This window comes from Lepus europaeus, chromosome 4, assembly GCF_033115175.1.
Source record: "Lepus europaeus isolate LE1 chromosome 4, mLepTim1.pri, whole genome shotgun sequence".
NCBI lineage: Eukaryota > Metazoa > Chordata > Mammalia > Lagomorpha > Leporidae > Lepus > Lepus europaeus.
Genome location: NC_084830.1, coordinates 139,144,860 through 139,166,831, shown reverse-complemented (window position 1 = coordinate 139,166,831; position 21,972 = coordinate 139,144,860). Strand labels below are relative to the sequence as shown.

The following is a 21,972-nucleotide window of genomic DNA, read 5'->3' as shown; positions in this document are numbered from 1 at the left end:
CCACTGTGCCACAGCGCTGCCCCTGAAAAGTGATTTTTATTTTTGAAAAGGTAATTCTAGAATGGAGACAGAGATGTTTTGGAGTGGTATTATTGTTTACTATTTACTTTATATAAATACTAATGGATTTCCCATTGGCAGGCTTTCCCCCTCAAAGATGTATTTATTTATTTGAAAGGCAGAGTTACAGAGAGAGAAGAGGTGTCAGAGAGAGAGAGAGAGAGAGAGAGAGCCAGAGCGAGCGAGCTTCCATCCAGTGGTTCACTTTCATCTGGATGTCCCACACGGGTGCGGGGGCCCAGGTACTTGGGCTGTCCTCCGCTGCTCTCCCAGGTGCATTAGCAGGGAGCTAGATCCTCAGTGGATTAGCCAGGACTTAAACCTGCACGCATATTGGATGCTGGCATCACAGGTGGCTGCTTTACCCACTGTGCCACAGCTTAGCCCTTCCCTGCCTTGGCTGTTAAAATGTTCTCACAGAATCTTTGTTAGTTAACACAAATTTAATAGTTTTGTCTATTGTTTCTTTGTTTAATGTTTAATAGTTTTGTCTTTCATCACAAGCTTTCTTCCATGACATGTGCTTTTATCTCTTGAAAAGTTTTTTCTTTCTTATTGTTTTTATTTAGTTGAAAGGCAAAGGAGAGTCTGAGGCAGACAGAGGGAAATTTCCATCTGCTAGTGCACTCCTCAAATGTTCACAACAGCCAGGGCTGGACCTGGATGAATCCAGGAGGCTGGAACTCAATCTGGGTCTCCCACATGGGTAGCTGGGACCCAAATACTTGAGGAATCACTGCTGCCTCCCAGGGTGCACATTTGCAGGAAGCCTGATTCAGAAGTGCCTCCAAGACTCCAATCAGGCAGTCCAATATGGGGTGCGGCATCCCAATCAGGGTCTTAACCACTGTGCCAAATGCATGTCCATTCCTCATTTTTCTGAAGATGAACTAATTATTTTATTTTCCTACTGTCCTTTTAAAAATTGAAAGCCACAATTGTGGCATCCAGTCATTTTACAACTTTCAGTTTTTAAGTAGAATATGTGAGAACCTCAGATTTGATTGGCTTAAGGAAAATTTATAATATTTCAACTAAATACCACAAAACAGATATTTGGTTAAAAAGCATATACAGGCATGATATGTGCTTGCAGGGCAGGAGGGAAGATAGGCAGGAAAATGTGTAAATTATACAGAAGTAAGTAGCTGCCACTTTCCTATTTTCTCACCTGTTCTTTCCTGTGATTCATTTGTTATTTGACAATTTTACTTCCTTATTGCTTAGAGGTAGCCAATGAAATGTGCATGATGTGTGTCAATTCCAAGCAGAATTATGTAACTGCCAGTGTAAGAATCTCTTCTGCTGGGGCCGGCGCTGTGGCTCACTTGGTTATCCTCTGCCTGTGGCACCAGCATCACATATGGGCGCCGGGTTCTAGTCCTGGCTGCTACTCTTCCAGACCAGCTCTCTGCTGTGGCCCAGGAGGGCAGTAGAGGATGACCAAAGTGCTTGGGCCGCTGCACCCGCATGGGAGACCAGGAGGAAGCACCTGACTCCCGGCTTCGGATCGGCGCAGCTCCCTATAGCAGCCATTTGAGGAGTGAACCAACGGAAGGAAGGCCCTTCTCTCTGTCTTTCTCTCTCTCTCCCTGTCTAACTCTATCTGTCAAAAAAAAAAAAAGAGTCACTGCTGCTGTTCTGCTGTCTTTTCCTGTTGCAGTGATTACAGAAGCATGGGTTGATACTGAAATGCCATAAAGTCAAAACATTCCAGAAATGTGAGCCAACATATGGACAAAAGCTGTCATAGGAAGTCTCCTCTAACTGCAGAGGATTTTGCAGGAGGAAGAAATAAAATTGTTTGTTTTAGAGGATAATTGAATAGTGCACAACAATATATTCACTGGGTTTCTACTGCCATTAAACATAAATAGAAGAAATTAAGAATTCAATTACAAAAGGGAATACAACTGATAGGAAAACATTATTATGACATTTTAACTAAAGAATTCAACCAATAAGTAAATTAGAATACCTTAGATGCCATGGAAAAACATCTCTTGTGCCCTGATTTCTTTCTCATATAAAAAAGTTAGTAGATAAAAAATACTAAACTTGGCCGGCACATGGCTTAACAGGCTAATCCTCCGCCTTGTGGCGCCGGCACACCGGGTTTTAGTCCCAGTTGGGGCGCCGGATTCTATCCCGGTTGCTCCTCTTCCAGTCCAGCTCTCTGCTATGGCCCGGGAAGGCAGTGGAGGATGGCCCAAGTCCTTGGGTTCTGCACCCGCATAGGAGACCAGGAGAAGCACCTGGCTCCTGGCTTTGGATCAGCGTGATGCACCGGCTGCAGCGGCCATTGGAGAGTGAACCAACGGCAAAAAGGAAGACCTTTCTTTCTTTCTCTCTCTCTCTCTCTCTCTCACTATCCATTCTGCCTCTCAAAAAAAAAAATACTAAACTTACAGTCATAGATACCCTTTCTTTTCTCTTGCCTAGAATCCATTCCCTCTCCTTGTGTTTTCTTCTTCTGGGTCTTTGTACTACTTTGTGAAAAACTGGGCTGAAAATTTTGTAAGAAAGAGGGCTCAGACATAAGTTTATGGAGTTTACAGTTTGATAGATGGATGGAGTACAATTTTAGCAAGGATACTATACAGTTCTCTAGGATAACTGCAACAAATGACCACAAACGTGGTGGCTTGGCTTGAAACTACAGAAATCCATCCTCTTACAGTTCTTTCTACAAGGCAGAATTCCAGCATCAAGGTGGGCTATCCTCCCTCCACCTTCCTTCCAGACTCTAAAGGAAAATTCGCCTCCTTCAGCCTCTTGTAACTCCTGGCATTTCTTAATTTTGGCAGCGTAACTCTAATTTCTGCCTCTGTCTTCACATTTTCTTGTTCCCTGTTTTGTTGTGTGTCTTCCCTTTTCCTGTGTCTTATGAGACAACTGTCATTGAGTTTATGGTCTATCCTACTCTAGGGTGTCTTCATACCAAGATCTTAACCTTTTTAAGGTCATATTTTGATGTTGTTGTGAGAGATATCCTTTGGGGATTCTATTCAACCTACAAGAGATGTCAGGCCAGGGGAAGATCTTTTCAAGCATAATTTCTCAATTCCCTTTCCCCATTGGGGAGAATGTGCGCCCATATCTGGCATTGGTATTCCCTCTCTTTGGGGGAGGTGGAGAGGTTTTAGGTCATCAGAAAACCTGAAGGACAGCTCAAAATGCCTCTTAATCCCCCAGATAGGTCATTCTGAAAATCCAACACAATTATTTTGTATGAATGGAAAAACTGCCCCAAACAAGCCATGTTTCCTGAAGCTAATATCTGCATCCTGAACATTTTCCCTTAGTGTGCCAACGATGCACAGTATGTTAGAACTGATAACACAAGAGTTACTGCACATTCAGCTTAATTGCAACTATGTAATGCTGTAATAGTCTGTAGCTATGTGTAACCAGTGAAAGCTCCTGGACAATCTGGATACATGCCATGCCCTCCAAGAACCAGCTTCTTCCATTTCGGTTAACTAATTTAGGTGGAGCTGATTTAATCTCTGGCTTTAGGAAAGAACAAGTGACTCGTGTCTGGCATATGTGAGAACCAACTACTGGTTGTGGGAAAGATTTATCCTTCAAAGTGGGCCACATGAAGTGATACCTAGGATTTTTGTTGGGACAATTAGGAAAGAGGCATTTTCTGTTTAGGGTTATTGAACTGGTGACATTTATCCTGAAAGCTACTTTGGTTATTATGCTACCACATGGGAAAAGCTCGAGAAGAAGGCCAGCAGAGGAAAAGAAGTCGCATAAATGTGAAGGTATTTTCTTTATGGCATTATCAAAGCGTGAAGACCCAGTTCTGCCTACAACTAGTACATAATTATCTGCCTCCACATATAAGCCAATAAATGATGTTGTTTATTTTCCTAATCAGTGTACTTGGAGTTTGCTGTTATAGTTTGATTAATATTAACATATACATTCATAGGTGGTGTTAATATCTTAAGATACTGAACTGAACAGAAAAGTTGATATTGGGGATCCAACACCAGGGCAAGCTAGCTTTTCTTTAGTGAAGATTATTTTACTATTCTTTTATGGATGCTGTAAAGCTTTTTAAAATAGATTTATGTACTTATTTGAAAAGAAAGAGAAATCTTCCATCTGTTGATTCACTCCCCAAATAGCTACAACAACTGGGTCTGGGCCAGGCCAATGCCAGGAGCTAAGAACTCCATCGTTGTCTCCCACACTGGGAGCAAGGACCCAAGTACTTGACCCCTCGTGCATTGCTTTTTCATGTGCATTAGCAGGGAGCTGAATTGCAAGCAGAACCACTGGCACTTGAACCATCACTCTGATGTGGGATGCCTGCATTGCACAACACTGACCACACTGTAGATTTTGTAATTAGTTTGTTTTCTTCTTTGCTCTAGGAAGCTGAAAATAAAATTTGTAATGTATTTAGTATAACTGAAAATGATCCTTTATGATGCATTTTGTGCACTGGTCTACCCCTTGATTAGTTTTATTCGTTCTCATGTTGCCTTTATTCTATTTTCATGTATTTTGCATGTTAAGGGGCTAGTTAAGAAATAATAAAAATATTCTTAAATAATTAACACGTGAAAGATTAACTGAACTAACTATTCCTGCATAAGAATTAAAATGTAACAGAGGAGAGAGCATTACTAAATTGATAGTGACTTAAATGAAAAATTATTGAAGTGAGAAACAAAGTATTATTTATCAAGCATCTGCAAATAATTCAAGAATATAAATTAGAGAAGAGCAACAGCATATGTAAATGTATTTTCAGTTGACTAAAAAACCCTTTGAGTCCTACGTGCTTCATTTGAAGAAATGGTAAAAAATGGTGATGTATCTGAAAGAATTGCAGGCAAGTTCTTCAGATTTTGACACATGTGTGTTCCTAGAGCACTATTTACAAAAGTCAAGAGGTGGAAGCAACCCCAATGATGATGGACAGTTGAATGGATAAACACGATGCAGGACGTACATACCATGGAGTATCATTTAGCCCTAAAAGGAAGGTATTCTCTCACATGCTACAACATTGGTGAACCTGAGGACAACATGCTAAATCAAATCAAGCAATCACAGAGGCAAAGACTGTATGAGTTCATTTATAGGAAGTATTAAGAGCTGTCAAATTTACAGAAACAAAGTAGAGTATGGTCATCCGGCTGGGAAGAGGGGAGCTGAGAGCTGTCAGATGACTGTAGAGTTTGTTTTATAGATGAAGAATTTGCAGCAAGGTGAATATACTCATTCCTGTACTGTACATTGAAATATGGTTAATGTGAATTTGATGTTACATGTTTTTAATCACAATAAAAAGGTGGAAGTGGTAGTCCATTTCAGGGATTAAAATAGGTATTTTTCCAGGATGAAAGCTATGAATAAACTTAGAGCAGACAATTATTATCTAGTTTTAAATCTATATTAAAATAAACAGTAGAAACTTACGTTTTAGCCACAGGATGTCGCTGTCTACCACAGAGTGTTCTCTGGGAAAGAAAAATACCATAGCCCTTTGTCACTGCAGATAGGCGGAACAATAAGAGAAGCGGCAGGACTCAGCGGAGACTCGGGTCCTTAAATCCTTGGAAAACGTGGTATTTTAATTTAATCAACGCACTGAGGATTAGTGATGCTGTCTTCTCTGAGAAGAGGCCTGGGGATCCCGCGCCTGCTGCTCTGGCTCCTGCTGCTCGCAGCCTGGCGGGCGGGCAGCGCCCAGCTGCGCTACTCGGTCCCCGAGGAGGCCCAGCACGGCACGTTCGTGGGCCGCCTGGCGCAGGACCTGGGGCTGCCGCTGGCCGAGCTGGTGCCGCGCCTGTTCCGGGTGGCGTCCAGGGCTGGCGGGGACCTGCTGGAGGTGAACGTGCAGAACGGCATCCTGTTCGTGAACGCGCGGATGGACCGCGAGGCGCTGTGCGGGCGGAGCGCGGAGTGCAGCGTGCACCTGGAGGTGGTGGTGGAGCGGCCGCTGCAGGTGTTCCACGTGGAGGTGGAGGTGAGGGACGTCAACGACAACCCGCCCGTGTTCCCGGCGACAAGGAAGAATCTGTTCATTTCTGAAGCGAGGGCTCTTGACTCTCACTTTTCGCTAGAGGGAGCCTCGGACGCAGACGTCGGCAGCAACGCGCAGCTGACTTACAGGCTCAGCTCCAGCGAGGTTTTCTCTCTGGAAGTACAGACAAATGATGACGGAAGCCAGTCCTTGTTTCTCGTGCTGGGGAAATCTCTAGACAGAGAGGAAACTGCTGAGATTAATTTGCTACTGGTGGCTACGGATGGGGGCAAGCCCGAGCTCACGGGCACTGTTGAAATACACATCAAAGTACTGGACGTGAATGACAACGAGCCTACTTTTACCCAATCCGTTTACAAAGTTCAATTGTTGGAGAACACCGCAGAGGGCACCTTAGTAGTTAAGTTAAATGCTTCAGATGCGGATGAAGGAACTAACAGCGAGATTTTGTATTCTATCAGTGGTGATGCGCCCTCCATCACGCAGACCAGATTCAAAATAGATCCCAGCACAGGGGAAATAAGGACGAGGGGAAAGCTGGATTATGAAGAAACGAAATCCTACAACATTCAGATCATCGCCTTTGATAAAGGAACCCCGCCAATGTCAGGACACTGTAAAATTTCAGTAAAAGTTGTGGATGTCAATGATAACACTCCAGAAATTTCAATAACGTCTCTGTCACTGCCCATCCGCGAGGACGCTCCGGTGGGCACGGTGGTCGCCCTCATCACTGTCTCCGACCGCGACTCGGGCGCCAACGGGCAGGTGAGCTGCGCCCTGACGCCCGACGTGCCCTTCCGGCTGCTGTCGACCTTCAGGAACTACTACTCGCTGGTGCTGGAGAGCGGGCTGGACCGCGAGCTGGTGTCGGGCTACGGCGTGGTGGTGACGGCGCGCGACGCGGGCTCGCCGGCGCTGCGGGCGTCGGCCAGCGTGTGGGTGGAGGTGGCGGACGTGAACGACAACGCGCCCGCGTTCGCGCAGGCCGAGTACACGGTGTTCGTGAGGGAGAACAACGCGCCGGGCTGCCACCTGGTGACGGTGTCGGCGCGCGACGCGGACGCGCGGGAGAACGCGCGCGTGTCGTACTCGCTGGTGGAGCGGCGCGTGGGCGAGCGCTTGCTGTCGAGCTACGTGTCGGTGCACGCGGAGAGCGGGCGCGTGCACGCGCTGCAGCCGCTGGACCGCGAGGAGCTGGAGCTGCTGCGCTTCGAGGTGAGCGCGCGCGACGCGGGCGTGCCGGCGCTGGGCAGCAACGTGACGCTGCAGGTGTTCGTGCTGGACGAGAACGACCACGCGCCGTGGGTGCTGCCGCGGGGCGCGGGCGGGCCGGCGAGCGAGGCGGTGCCGGTGTGGGTGTCGCGGTCGGCGGGCGCGGGCCACGTGGTGGCGAAGGTGCGCGCGGTGGACGCGGACGCCGGCTACAACGCGTGGCTGTCGTACGAGCTGCAGGCGGCGCCGAATGCGAATGCGAATGCGAATGGGGCGGTGGCGGCTGCGTCGGGCGGGGCGCGGCTCCCGTTCCGCGTGGGGCTGTACACGGGCGAGATCAGCACGACGCGCAGCCTGGACGAGGCGGACTTGGCGCGCCAGCGGCTGCTGGTGCTGGTGAAGGACCACGGCGAGCCCGCGCTGACGGCCACGGCCACGGTGCTGCTGTCGCTGGTGGACGGCGGGCAGGCGGCGGCGGCGTCCTCGTCGCGGGCGGGTGCGGCGACGGCTGCGGCGGGCGGCGCGGCGGCGCTGCTGGACGTGAACGCGTCCCTGATCGTGGCCATCTGCGCCGTGAGCAGCCTGCTGGTGCTGACGCTGGTGGTGTGGACGGCGCTGCGGTGCTGGGCGCCGGCCGCGGAGGGCGCGTGCGGGCCGGGGCAGCCGGCGCTGGTGTGCGCGAGCGCGGTGGGGAGCTGGTCGTGCTCGCAGCGGAGGCGGCAGCGGGTGAGCGGCGGCGAGGGCGCGCCCAAGGCCGACCTCATGGCCTTCAGCCCCAGCCTTCCTCAAGGTCCAGATTCTGCAGAAGAAAAACCCCAACCCTCAGAATCAGAATACGTAGGCAAGGTGAGCCTTAATATTTTCTTGCCAATTCTAAGATTGTTGCTTGCTTATTCTCTATGACTTATTAACTATTTGATGCATAGTTCGTTCTTTATTTTATATCACTACTCTCTGTGTAGTATTCAGTGTGGTTGGTGGTCTGTTTCTTGCATTTAAACTATTATATGTTCTAATTTTATTTATTTAAAATATTTATTTGGGTGAGAGTGAATGAGAGATTTTTTGTCTGCTTTTTAACTCCCCAAATACTGTTGTAACTCAAATATTTCAACATCATCCACTGGTTCCCAATAACATTAGCAAGGAACTTGACTGGAAGCTGAGTGTGTCTGGAACAGAGACTCCACTGAAGGATGAGGTCATCTTAAGTAGCAGTTAATGTGCTGTGCCATAGTGCCCATCCCTTTTACGTTTTTGATTAGTTAACTGTATTTGAAATGGAGAGGTAGAGAAACCGAGGCATAGGCAGAGATCTTATATCTTGGGTCACTCTCCCAAGGTCCACAACAGCTGAAAGTCAAGAGTTCAGAGCTGAATCAGGTCTGTCATGTGAGTGGCAGGACCTAGGTACCTAAGCCATCACCTGCTGCATCCCAGGATGCATTAGCAGGAAGCTGCAATGGGAACTGAGGGGGCTCCAGCCAGTGTGCTCCAGTGTGGGATGTGGCTGTCTCAAACTGCTCCTTAACCACTGAACCAAATGCTGGCCTCCTGATCTTATCTTTACATTTAGGCTTTTTCATAATTAATATTATGTAATATTTCATCATGAGAAATAGGATCCTGAGTGATTTCTCTCACTCTCTTTTCAAAGAATTATTTTATTTATTTGAAAGGCTGAGTTACATGGAGAGGGAGAGAAAATTCTTCCATCTGCTGGTTCATTCTACAGATGGCCTCAATGACCAGGAATGGGCCAGGTGAAAGCCCATTCCAGGTCTCCCACGTGGGTACAGGGGCCCATGGACTTGGGCCATCCTCAGCTGCTTTCAGGCACATTAGCATGGAGCTGGATGGAAAGTGGAGCAGCCAGTGTGACCATATGGGATGCTGGAACTGCAGGCAACATCTTTAATGCTACTCCACAATGCCAGCCCCACTTTTTTTTCTCTCTTTTTTTTCTTTTTTGACAGGCAGAGTGGACAGTGAGAGAGAGACAGAGAGAAAGGTCTTCCTTTTGCCGTTGGTTCACCCTCCAATGGCCGCCGCGGTAGGCGCGCTGCGGCCGGCGCACGGCGCTGTTCCGATGGCAGGAGCCAGGTGCTTATCCTGGTCTCCCATGCGGGTGCAGGGCCCAAGGACTTGGGCCATCCTCCATTGCACTCCTGGGCCACAGCAGAGAGCTGGCCTGGAAGAGGGGCAACCGGGACAGGATCGGTGCCCCGACCGGGACTAGAACCCGGTGTGCTGGCGCCGCAAGGTGGAGGATTAGCCTAGTGAGCCGCGGTGCCGGCCTTTTTTTTTCTCTTAAAAAATTTAGAATTGCAATTGGAATAAAGTTAAAGGATTTCATTACATAGCACATGTTTTCAATGTACACTATCCAGTCTGTAAAGAATGTTTGGAATGAAAGTACATTATTCATCCTGGATGCTTCCCAAGTTGTTCTCTGGACCAAAGAATACTTTTACCTTTTGGGACAACAGAGTTGTGGTGCAGTGGTTAAGTTGCTGCTTACGAAGCCAGCATCCCATATGGGAGTGCCAACTGTTCCAGCTCCAAACTGTGCTATTGTGCCTGGAAAGGCAGAACACGATGGCCCTAGTATTTGGACCTCATTCAGGCTTCTGTGTTTGGCCTGGTCAAGCCCCAGCCTTTGCAGCCATTTGGAGAATGAACCAGCAGATGGACATTCAATTCCCCCCCAAGAGATTTATTTATTTGTTTGAAAGGTAGATGTACAGAGAGAGAGGGAGAGAGATAGATATCTTCTCCATCTGCTAGTTCATTACCCAAATGGGTACAATGGTCCAGGCTGGGCCAGGCTGAAGCTAGGAGCTTGGGACTTCATTCATGTCTTCCACATGATGGCAGGGGCCCAAACACTTGGCCCATCCTTTGTTGCACCTCCCAGGTCACCAACAGGGAGCTGGATCAGAAGTGGAGCAGCTGGAACATGAAGTGGTCCCCATATGGAATGCCAGTGTTGCAGGTGGTGGCTCTACCTGACATGCCACAATGCCAGCCCCTAAATAAATCTTTTTGAAAAAGAATATGCCTATCTTTATGCAACAGCTAATAAGTTACCTTTTATTTCCCCTGTGATAGAAATAGCTGTCCTTTAATGCCAGGACCTCTAAAAGCCATCTGACATATGTCCTGATCACACATGGCAGCACTTAGAAATAACTGCCAATCTTGAGTATATTAACATAACCTGTTATTTGGAATATTTTACAAAGGTAAACATTTTCCATTTTCAGGCAAAGTAGAGTTTATTGAGAAAATGTTCCTCTCAGTTTTGTGCAGTTAAAATATTAATGTTTAAAATAACATTGTGGTTGGTCAGATGATGGGACTTTTTCTTCATATAAGTGAAGTATACATGAACTCAGTCTTTCTGTTAGTCATTGATCAGTTCTCTCTCCCATACCAAAATTATTTAGCTAATATTTGCACACTTCCCGCTAGGCAAAAACTGACTGCCTTTCTCTGGTACCTCACAGCATGGTTGGGAATACATTTTTCATTGCTGTGAACCTATCCTCTTTCATCGCACAGCATTTGTATTCCTTTTTTTTGTTTGTTTTTAGAAAACTTTTATTTAATAAATATAAATTTTGAAAGTACAACTTTTGGATTATAGCCGTTTTCCCCCCATAACCACCCTCCCACCCGCAAACCATCCCATCTGCTACTCTCTCTTTCATCCCATCCTTCATTAAGATTCGTTTTTTTTTTTTTGACAGGCAGAGTGGACAGTGAGAGAGACAGAGAGAAAGGTTTTGCCGTTGGTTTACCCTCCAATGGCCGCCGCGGCTGGCGTGCTGCAGCCGGCACACTGCGCTGATCCGATGGCAGGAGCCAGCTGCTTCTCCTGGTCTCCCATGGGGTGCAGGGCCCAAGCACTTGGGCCATCCTCCACTGCACTCCCTGGCCACAGCAGAGAGCTGGCCTGGAAGAGGGGCAACCGGGACAGAATCTGGCGCCCCGACTGGGACTAGATCCCAGTGTGCCGGTGCTGCAAGGCGGAGGATTAGCCTAGTGAGCCGCAGCACTGGCCAAGATTCATTTTTAATTATCTTTATATACATAAGATCAACTTAGTATATACTAAGTAAAGATTTCAACAGATTGCACCCACACAGACACACCAAGTATAAAGTACTGTTTGAAGGCTAGTTTTACCATTAATTCGCATAGTGCAACACGTTAAGGGCAGAGATCCTACACAGGGAGTAAATACACAATGACTTCTGTTGTTGATTTAACAATTGACACTCTCATTTATGATGTCAGTAATCACCCGCGGCTCTTATCATGAGCTGCCAATGCTATGGAAGCCTCTTGAATTCACATACTCTGAGCTTATTTAGAGAAAGCCATAATCAAAGTGGAAGTTCTCTCCTCCTTTCAGAAAAATGTACCTCCTTTTTTGATGGCCCATTCTTTCCACTGGGATCTCATTCACAGAGATCTTTCATTTAGGTCATTTTTTGCCACAGTGTCTTGGCTTTCCATGCCTGAAATACTCTCATGGGCTTTTTAGCCAGATCTGAATGCCTTAAGGGCTGATTCTGAGGCCAGAGTGCTGTTTAGGACATCTGCCATCCTATGAGTCTGCTGTGTATCCCGCTTCCCATGTTGGATCATTCTCTATTCTCTATTCTTTTTACTTCTATCAGTTAGTAGTAGCAGACACTAGTCTTGTTTATGTGATCCTTTTGACTCTTAATCCTATAATTATGATCAATTATGAACTGAGACTGATCATTTTGACTAGTGAGATGGCATTGGTACATGCCACCTTGATGGGATTGAATTGGAATCCCCTGGCACGTTTCTAACTCTACCACTAAGGGTAAGTCCAAGTGAGCATGTACCGAATTGTACATCTCCACCCTCTCTTATTCCCACTCTTATATTTAACAAGGATCTCTTTTTAGTTAAACACTTTAGAATAATTGTGTGTTAATTAAAGGGTTCAACCAATGGTATTAAGTAGAAAAAGAAAATATTAAAAGGAATAAAATAGTAAGCTGTTCCTCGACAGTCAGGACAAGGGCTGATCATAGTGCCGTTTCACTTCTACAGGTTTCCTTTTAGGTGCTCAGTTATCTGTCACAGATCAGGGAGAACACATGATATTTGTCCCTTTGGGACTGGCTTATTTCACTCAGTATGATGTTTTCCAGATTTCTCCATTTTGTTGCGAATGACTGGATTTAATTTTTTTTTTATCGCTGTGTAGTATTCTATAGGGTACATATCCCATAATTTCTTTCTTTCTTTTTTTTTTTTTTTGACAGGCAGAGTAGACAGTGAGAGAGACAGAGAGAAAGGTCTTCCTTTGCCGTTGGTTCACCCTCCAATGGCCGCCGCGGTAAGTGCACTGCGGCCGGCGCACCGCGCTGTTCCGATGGCAGGAGCCAGGTGCTTCTGGTCTCCCATGGGGTGCAGGACCCAAGCACTTGGGCCATCCTCCACTGCACTCCCTGGCCACAGCAGAGAGCTGGCCTGGAAGAGGGGTAACCGGGACAGGATCAGTGCCCCGACCGGGACTAGAACCCGGTGTGCCGGCGCCGCAAGGCGGAGGATTAGCCTAGTGAGCCGCGGCGCCTGCCTCCCATAATTTCTTTATCCAGTCTTTTGTTGATGGGCATTTAGGTTGATTCCATGTCTTAGCTATTGTGAATTGAGCTGCAATAAACACTGAGGTACAGACAGCTCTTTTATTTGCCAATTTAATATCCCTTGGGTAAATTCCTAGGAGTGGGATGGCTGGGTCATGTGGTAGGGCTATGTTCAGGTTTCTGAGGAATCTCCAGCATTTGTATTCCTAACAAAGTAGAGTTTCTCCAAAAGGTAAGGTCTGCTGGTGTTGGGTGAATATGTTTTTATTTGAAATTCTGGTATATGTTGAGTAATTTAAAAAACTGAACCTGACAAGTAAATACTATACTTGGAAAGGTTTTTTTTTTCAACCAAATTTGTGGAGGTGAAATTTACTATCCAAAACTGTCTCCTGCCATTTAACTGCTTAGCTATTTGCTGTTTTTATCAAATGTATGTGTATATGTTTGTATCATAGAAATAGTTTCCCCTGAGTGATCTTAGCCTCAGCCTTGTCATAATTATATGACAAGATCCATTTCCATCTAGGATCTGCTTTCAAAGGAAGAGAGGAATTTGGTGAACACTTGATCCTTAGAGTTGATACACCTCAAAAAGTGGAGTATGTATTTCCTGGGAATCAAAAAAGTTCATTTGAGTCTTTACAGGAAAAACAAATGGCTCAGGTTAGGGCTGTGATGTGATGTGATGGGCACCGGTTTGAGTCCTGGCTGTTCCACTTCAGATACAGTTCTCTGCTATGGCCTGGGAAAGCAGTGGAGAATGGTCCAAATGCTTTGGCCCCTAAAACTACGTGGGAGACCCGGAAATAGCTCCAGACTTCTGGCTTTGGATTGCCCCAGTTCTGGCTATTGCAGCCATTTGGGGGAATGAACCAGAGGATAGAAGGCTGACACTCTCTCCCTCTCCCCTGCCTATCTGTAACTCTGCCTTTCAAATAAATTAATAAATCTCAAAACAAACAAAGAAACAAAAAAACCAAATAGCTTGAAGAAATGAAGAAGGAGCTCTGTTTTGGGAGAAATCTCACCTAAAGTGTCAGAGCTACTCATCATTCCCTTGAGATTTGTGTGCAGGATATATGAATGCTCAGGTAGACTCTGTCCTTCTGAGTGTCTGGCTACTACATTTATACCATAGGTAAATGATAAGCTTTTTAAATGATATTTAGGTGTGCACAGATCTCCTGGAGTCACAGTCTGTTCCTTCATGCATTCTTAGTGGTTTCTTTTTATTTACATTTTTTATTGGTTAAGTTGCCTGAGGAAATGTCTGGGTGATAGAAGAAACTCTTCATTGATGATTTCACTGATTGACACATTGGCTCAATCTTCTCAGCTCACTGTTCCTTTGGTATAACTTGTAACTCCTGAAATTCAGTGTGGAGTCTACCCTGTTATAAACTGCCATGTGACATATCATTTTGCAGTTACTATAGCTTAAATGTAATGAAATGTGTAGTACTGCAATAAGTAGTCAAGGAAATATCATTAAAAGAAAGTCCATGATGTTTTAAAATTTTAATTTTGTCCCTAATTTTCAAACTAGCTGCTGCCTTTCAAGATTCACCAAAGTACTGACTTATTGTATTGATATATAAAGTTATCTCCTGGCTCTATGCCTTCCAGAAATAATTTTTAAATATATATTTCTTCATAAGCTAGCACAATATAATCACTTAGATATTATGTTTGTTTGATAGCAAAAAATACACTTAATGTAACTTACCTCTTTATCTTATTTGAAAAACTTAGTTTTAAATATTTATTTACTCACAAGAATGATAATGGATAACTTAACTCTGCTCTAAATATGTATGATAACATACGAGTAAGTTGCAATCCCAGCGTCCATTGAGTTGAGTACACAGAAAGCAAAAACTCATATGAAAGCTTTTAATACTTAAGTGTGTTTGATTTCATTTTAAAATAATCTGGCTATAAGCAAAAATTCAGCATTCTTTTAGTTCCCTAAATTGGATGTTTTCAGTAATTTTTCTCTGCTTGGCTTCCAAAAGCTCAGGGAACTCTGAACCTCGATAAGCTCACAGAGCTCTTTAGAATATCTCATTGCCTGGTCTTGCATAGGATGAGTAGTAGCTAGTGTTCCAGTTACTTTGCTCTGTTCACCAGTTTCAAAAACATTAGTTCTTCCAAGTGACTACTTTAAAGAAATTGAAATCTAGAAATTTGTCCATAATGGAGTTCATTAAAAATAAAACTTATTTCATTCTGAGACTAGTTAAAAATCTACAGGTAAACTTAAATGCATAAATGTATGGAAATTTTAAAATTTATACATTCTTACTTGGTATCATCTGAATTAACAATTAGCCAAATCACACAGTGATACCCTACAATAAGAAATAAATTCACAGAAGAATTTCCTTGTATAAGACTTAACTTCTGGCATTTTAAAAAATGTATTCATTTGGGAGGCAGAGAGAGAAGATGAAAGTGAGTGCTGCCATCCACTAGTTCACCCACCAGATGCCTAGTGGGACTGAAATCAGGAGCAGGAAACTCAACCCAGGTCTCTCACATGGGTAGCAGGAGCCCAAGCACCTTAGCCATCACCCATGCCTCTCAGGGCCTGCATTAGCAGAACGCTGGAGCCAGTAATTGAACCCAGGTACTCAGGTATTAATCCCTGGGCTAAAGCCTCACCCCATGACATCGTTATATAAAGAGCAGTTAAGACAGTTAGCAAGAATATAGCCATCAAATAGAGGATACAAACATTGTTTATAGGCATTTTATAAATTAAATATGAACATATTTTGTAATGGTAAAAGTGTATGTGTTTAGATATGTATACACACATTTTATAAATACTTCAGTGTCTCTATGTTTTGAAGACCACAAATCTCAAAGTATCTGACTTCTATAATCAAATGTCGTGTAGGAAGCCAAGTAGTTAAAGGTATGGCATCTAATCAGATTGAGATCTCTATTAAAATCATTTTTATGTTGCATGTCCTCCCAGTGTTTTTTGAAAGAGATTCATGTCGATACCTATATCAGAAGATTTCTGTGATAATTTAATGGGGGAATTATGTTTCTCTCACATGAGGAATATTTTCAATAGCTGTCCATGGTTATTTTACTGTATATTGTAAATTGGAATAATTGAGAAGGATGGATTGCTGGAACCTCTCTAAGGATATACTTTAATAAAAATTAAGAACTTGAAAAATGCTTTAAGGAAATTACAACTACAAATAAAAATCGGGGTGAAGTTCAAACGACGTATAAGGAAAAGGTAAATACGTCCATTTAATACTTTTAGCCACATGATGTCGCTGTCCACCACAAGGTCTTTATCCGCACACACACAAAAATACACAGCATGCATTACGTATTCGGATGCTGTAGTTCCTCATCATCCCGGAAATATGGCAACGGTGACGAGTTTGAGAAGTAAAGAATAGAGAAACCAAATTGTTTTCTTGACTTTGGATTGATGTAAGAGCGATACAGTATTTGGAAAAAGCTTGCAATGCTGTTTTTCCGCCGAGGAGATCCCGGAGCCCGGCGCCTGCTGCCCTGGCTCCTGCTGTTGGCAGCCTGGCGGGCGGGCAGCGCCCAGCTGCGCTACTCGGTCCCCGAGGAGGCCCAGCACGGCACGTTCGTGGGCCGCCTGGCGCAGGACCTGGGGCTGCCGCTGGCCGAGCTGGTGCCGCGCCTGTTCCGGGTGGCGTCCAGGGCCGGCGGGGACCTGCTGGAGGTGAACGTGCAGAACGGCATCCTGTTCGTGAACGCGCGGATGGACCGCGAGGCGCTGTGCGGGCGGAGCGCGGAGTGCAGCGTGCACCTGGAGGTGGTGGTGGAGCGGCCGCTGCAGGTGTTCCACGTGGAGGTGGAGGTGAGGGACGTCAACGACAACCCGCCCGTGTTTCCAGTGGCTGTAAAACACCTGTTTATCTACGAATCCCGGCAGCTTGGCTCTCGGTTTCCACTGGAGGGCGCCTCGGACGCAGACATCGGAGCAAATTCGTTGTTGACTTACAGTCTGGATCCCGTTGAATATTTTACCTTGGATGTTAAGAGAAATGATGAGGGAATTAAATCCCTTGGTCTCGTGTTGAAAAAGCTTTTAAATCGGGAGGAGACCCCTGAGCATCATCTGCTGATAACGGCAACTGATGGCGGCAAACCAGAGCTCACTGGCACGACTCAGCTCAGGATCAGCGTTCTGGATGTGAACGACAACGCCCCAGCCTTCGAGAGGGCGATCTACAAAGTCAGACTGCTGGAAAACGCGCCGAATGGAACCCTGGTGGCCATCGTCAACGCCTCCGATTTGGACGAAGGAGTTAATAAGGACATCACCTACTCTTTCAATACAGACACGTCACAAGATATTCGGAAGAAATTCTACTTACACCCGGACAACGGACACATCGTTGTGCAGGGAAACATAGATTTCGAGGAAACTCAGTCATATGAAATCCAGGTACAGGCGACAGATCAAGGAATTCCTCCACTGGCTGGTCACTGCACGGTTCTAGTAGAAATTGTGGACATCAATGATAACACACCCGAGTTGGTCATCAAATCACTATCATTGCCTGTATCAGAAGACGCTCCGGTGGGCACGGTGGTCGCCCTGGTCAGCGTGTCCGACCGCGACTCGGGCGCCAACGGGCAGGTGAGCTGCGCCCTGACGCCCGACGTGCCCTTCCGGCTGCTGTCGACCTTCAGGAACTACTACTCGCTGGTGCTGGAGAGCGGGCTGGACCGCGAGCTGGTGTCGGGCTACGGCGTGGTGGTGACGGCGCGCGACGCGGGCTCGCCGGCGCTGCGGGCGTCGGCCAGCGTGTGGGTGGAGGTGGCGGACGTGAACGACAACGCGCCCGCGTTCGCGCAGGCCGAGTACACGGTGTTCGTGAGGGAGAACAACGCGCCGGGCTGCCACCTGGTGACGGTGTCGGCGCGCGACGCGGACGCGCGGGAGAACGCGCGCGTGTCGTACTCGCTGGTGGAGCGGCGCGTGGGCGAGCGCCTGCTGTCGAGCTACGTGTCGGTGCACGCGGAGAGCGGGCGCGTGCACGCGCTGCAGCCGCTGGACCGCGAGGAGCTGGAGCTGCTGCGCTTCGAGGTGAGCGCGCGCGACGCGGGCGTGCCGGCGCTGGGCAGCAACGTGACGCTGCAGGTGTTCGTGCTGGACGAGAACGACCACGCGCCGTGGGTGCTGCCGCGGGGCGCGGGCGGGCCGGCGAGCGAGGCGGTGCCGGTGTGGGTGTCGCGGTCGGCGGGCGCGGGCCACGTGGTGGCGAAGGTGCGCGCGGTGGACGCGGACGCCGGCTACAACGCGTGGCTGTCGTACGAGCTGCAGGCGGCGCCGAATGCGAATGCGAATGCGAATGGGGCGGTGGCGGCTGCGTCGGGCGGGGCGCGGCTCCCGTTCCGCGTGGGGCTGTACACGGGCGAGATCAGCACGACGCGCAGCCTGGACGAGGCGGACTTGGCGCGCCAGCGGCTGCTGGTGCTGGTGAAGGACCACGGCGAGCCCGCGCTGACGGCCACGGCCACGGTGCTGCTGTCGCTGGTGGACGGCGGGCAGGCGGCGGCGGCGGCGTCCTCGTCGCGGGCGGGTGCGGCGACGGCTGCGGCGGGCGGCGCGGCGGCGCTGCTGGACGTGAACGCGTCCCTGATCGTGGCCATCTGCGCCGTGAGCAGCCTGCTGGTGCTGACGCTGGTGGTGTGGACGGCGCTGCGGTGCTGGGTGCCGGCCGCGGAGGGCGCGTGCGGGCCGGGGCAGCCGGCGCTGGTGTGCGCGAGCGCGGTGGGGAGCTGGTCGTGCTCGCAGCGGAGGCGGCAGCGGGTGAGCGGCGGCGAGGGCGCGCCCAAGGCCGACCTCATGGCCTTCAGCCCCAGCCTTCCTCCGGGTCCAGAAAGCGAGGATGGAATGAATGTGGACGTTGACCACTCCAGCAAAGTGAGTATTTTTCTTTATGCTTCTAAAATGTGCTGTTAAAATTCTCTATCGTCTTCGTTCCTTTGCAACCATGTTAAAAGTTAAACATGCCACACTGTATTCTCGGAGTTTGAGTGTTCTGGTCGTCTATTTTGCGTTGAAGTGTTGGAATTCGGGACTGAATTTGAACTAAATTGAAAATACGTCGTGAGGTACATCACTGCAGTTTAATTTAGTGTTTATCAGTGGGTGCAGTAGTAAGATTTATTGCTAATGTCTGGGTGGAGAATAAAAAAAAATCGTTGAATAGTATTTTTTAGAGAATTGAGCACAATTTTGGTTAAGTTGTTCCTTCACAATGCTTCCATATTTTTTGCCACCTACACTGGCTACTCCTAGTACATGGTAGAATCACTGCTCCATTGCAGGAGTTCACACTAAATACACACAACTCTTTTTATGGCTCTACCTTCAGTTTCAAGCATTATTTTCTGGTTACCTTATATGGAAACTTTTTATTCTCTTATTAATTTGTTTGGAGTCTCCTTCCCTCCTCTCTGAATATGATTGTTTCACACCATTTAGATTTATATCTTGTTCATAGTCAGTTTCTCAATACTTTTATTAGTAGTAATTAAAATATATGTTAAGTGAAGAGTTAATACTCCCATACTAAAAGTAAACATTGTTACAGAATTTTTTAAATTTAAGAGCTATTTTCATCTGAAAAGTCTGTTGAATATAATAATATATATCTAATTTTAAAGCTATAGTTACTAGCAAAAGTTTTTATTCATTAATTTCTTTTTCATGCAATACTAAGGGTGCCAGTGTGACATAAATTTGATAAGTCAGTGTCATTCCTGTGACCTTCTCTGAATATCACCCTATTGATTGTGCCATGCAGTAACTAGAAACTTTCAAATAACTGACACTGATTAAATCTGACGTTATGGTAATTTCCAGTAAATCCTCTCCCTTCACTTGTTTATCCAAGTCCCTAGTAAATAGACTTATATTCAACTTTCTTTTCTTTTACTTTTTAAAAAATGTTTATTTATTTTGAAAGAGTTACAGGAGAGAGAGAGAAGAGGGTGAGAGAGAGAGAGAGAGAAAGAGAGAGAGAGAGAGAGAAAGTGATCTTCCATCAGCTGGTTCACTCCCCAGATGGCCATGATGGCCAGTAGTGGGCCAGGCAGAAGCCAGGAGCTTCATCATCCTGGTCTCCTAAGTAGGTGGGAGGGGCCCAAGTACTTGGACTTTCGTCAGCTGCTTTCCTAGGCCTTTACCAAGGAGCTGGATAGGAAATGGAGCTGTTGGAATACATACCCTTGTCCATGAATGATGGTGGCATCACAGGTGGCAACTTTACTTACTACACCTCAATGCTGGTTTCCCCCCACCCCACCGCATTCAATTTTCTTGCCACTGGAGAGAATTAGTAGCCAGCTGAAGCCTGATTAAAATTCAATGACATTGTGGGGGTTCTAACATGTAAAATAAGGATGAGTTTCTTCATTGCATTTCCCCTTTTTTTTTCTGTTACTATCCTTTGTTGCCCCCTTATCCATCAAGTATTTTCCATCACATGGACAGCTTCAGTTTGATGTTAATTTTGTGAGTCCTGGTGTCATCCTATTGTAAATAATAGGGTCGTTCAGAGTTATGTCGCCCTGATTATGAGACTTCAGTCTTCATATTCAGCTCTCCTCTTGAAAATCTTGACCAATAAGATTGTTGACTAAGACATTTTGAACATTTTTCAGTTTTTTTTCTCTTCAGAGATGTATTGATGTTACACTAAATGTATACGGAATAGATTCCAAATAAAAATCCACTTCTATTCTTTTGAATCCTCATTTATGCATTTAAATATACTGTAAAGTAAAATGAATAAGAAAACTTTTCACTTTCTTCTAGTATGCTTAACATCTATGATCATTTTGTAGAAATCTACAGTTTGAGTCCCTAAACAGTGGAAGAACTCTGATTTCTGTTTTGATTCATAAATTTGTTTTCTGTGAGCATTGTATTTTTTAGAGGTGGAGCCTCTATTTTTTACTAGTTTGACTATTTTGTCTAGAAAAACATGGGTTAAAGTAGCTTATGAACATAAGGGGCAAGATAGTTTGAAGATAGATACCAACATGTCCTTCTGTGGTAGGTTTCTTTATGAACAAAAATTTATTGTTCTTTATTTGGTGGGAAGTCTTCACTGTCTAGTAGATCCCAGGGTGACTCAAAGACCAGAAATTGTATTGAAAATTAAGCTGAAACCCAGGTTTTCAATATGAAATTGAAATATGTCTTCAGCTCAATTCACTATAGCTAAGACATGGAATCAACCTAATGCCCATCAACTAAAGACTGGATAAAGAAATTCTGGGACATGTACTCCATGGGAGACTACACAGCAATAAAAAAAAATGAAATCTGGTCATTTGCAACAAAATGGATGAATCTGGAAAACATCATATTTAGTGAAATAAGCCAGTCCCAAGGGGAGAAATACCATATGTTCTCCCTGATCTGTGATAACTAATAGGGCACCTAAAAGGAAACCTGTAGAAGTGAAAATGACACTTTGAGAAGCAGTGACTTGAACAGCCTTTGTCTTGACTGTTGAGGAACAGGTATTTTTTCCTCTTCTTCATACTATTTGTTGAACTCTTAACACAGAATTAATGATATGTGTATAAAGTCAACTGAAAATAGATCTCAGTAAAAAACAAGAGTGAGAATAAAAGGGAGGAGGAAGTTTATAACTGTAAAGATGTACAGTTCTGCATACATTCCTAATTACTTCTAAGGTTACAGTTTAAGAATTTGCCGTGGGACCCCAAGATCCCATTAAGCTAGGTGGTAAAAATACTATCTTAAATGTTTTTTTTTTTTTTTTTGACAGGCAGAGTGGATAGTGAGAGAGAGAGAGACAGAGAGAAAGGTCTTCCTTTTTGCCGTTGGTTCACCCTCCAATGGCTGCTGTGGCCGGCCCATCTCGCTGATCCGAAGCCAGGAGCCAGGTGCTTCTCCTGGTCTCCCATGCGGGTGCAGGGCCCAAGGACTTGGGCCATCCTCCACTGCCTTCCCGGGCCATAGCAGAGAGCTGGCCTGGAAGAGGGGCAACC

The 21,972-nt window shown here is 46.0% G+C and overlaps 2 protein-coding genes across 2 annotated transcripts; both read left to right on the top strand.

The window, feature by feature from the left end:
* The first annotated feature begins 5,689 nt into the window (after window positions 1–5,689).
* On the top strand, window positions 5,690–8,191 carry LOC133758796 (protocadherin alpha-2-like). The gene has a single exon (XM_062189940.1). It carries the CDS (start codon window positions 5,690–5,692, stop codon window positions 8,189–8,191), a length of 2,502 nt encoding a protein of 833 aa, XP_062045924.1.
* An 8,232-nt stretch (window positions 8,192–16,423) lies between these two features.
* LOC133758795 (protocadherin alpha-3-like) lies at window positions 16,424–19,037 on the top strand. The gene is made up of 2 exons (XM_062189939.1): window positions 16,424–18,865; window positions 19,008–19,037. Exons 1-2 carry the CDS (start codon window positions 16,424–16,426, stop codon window positions 19,035–19,037), a joined length of 2,472 nt encoding a protein of 823 aa, XP_062045923.1.
* Window positions 19,038–21,972: the final 2,935 nt, after the last annotated feature.

Excerpts from the sequence above, each read along its gene's own strand:
- LOC133758796 (XM_062189940.1), top strand. The coding sequence starts at position 5,690 with ATGCTGTCTTCTCTGAGAAGAGGCCTGGGGATCCCGCGCCTGCTGCTC.
- LOC133758795 (XM_062189939.1), top strand. The coding sequence starts at position 16,424 with ATGCTGTTTTTCCGCCGAGGAGATCCCGGAGCCCGGCGCCTGCTGCCC. Across the intron at positions 18,866-19,007 it reads ACGTTGACCACTCCAGCAAA|TGTTGGAATTCGGGACTGAA; the intron begins GTGAGTATTTTT and ends TTTGCGTTGAAG.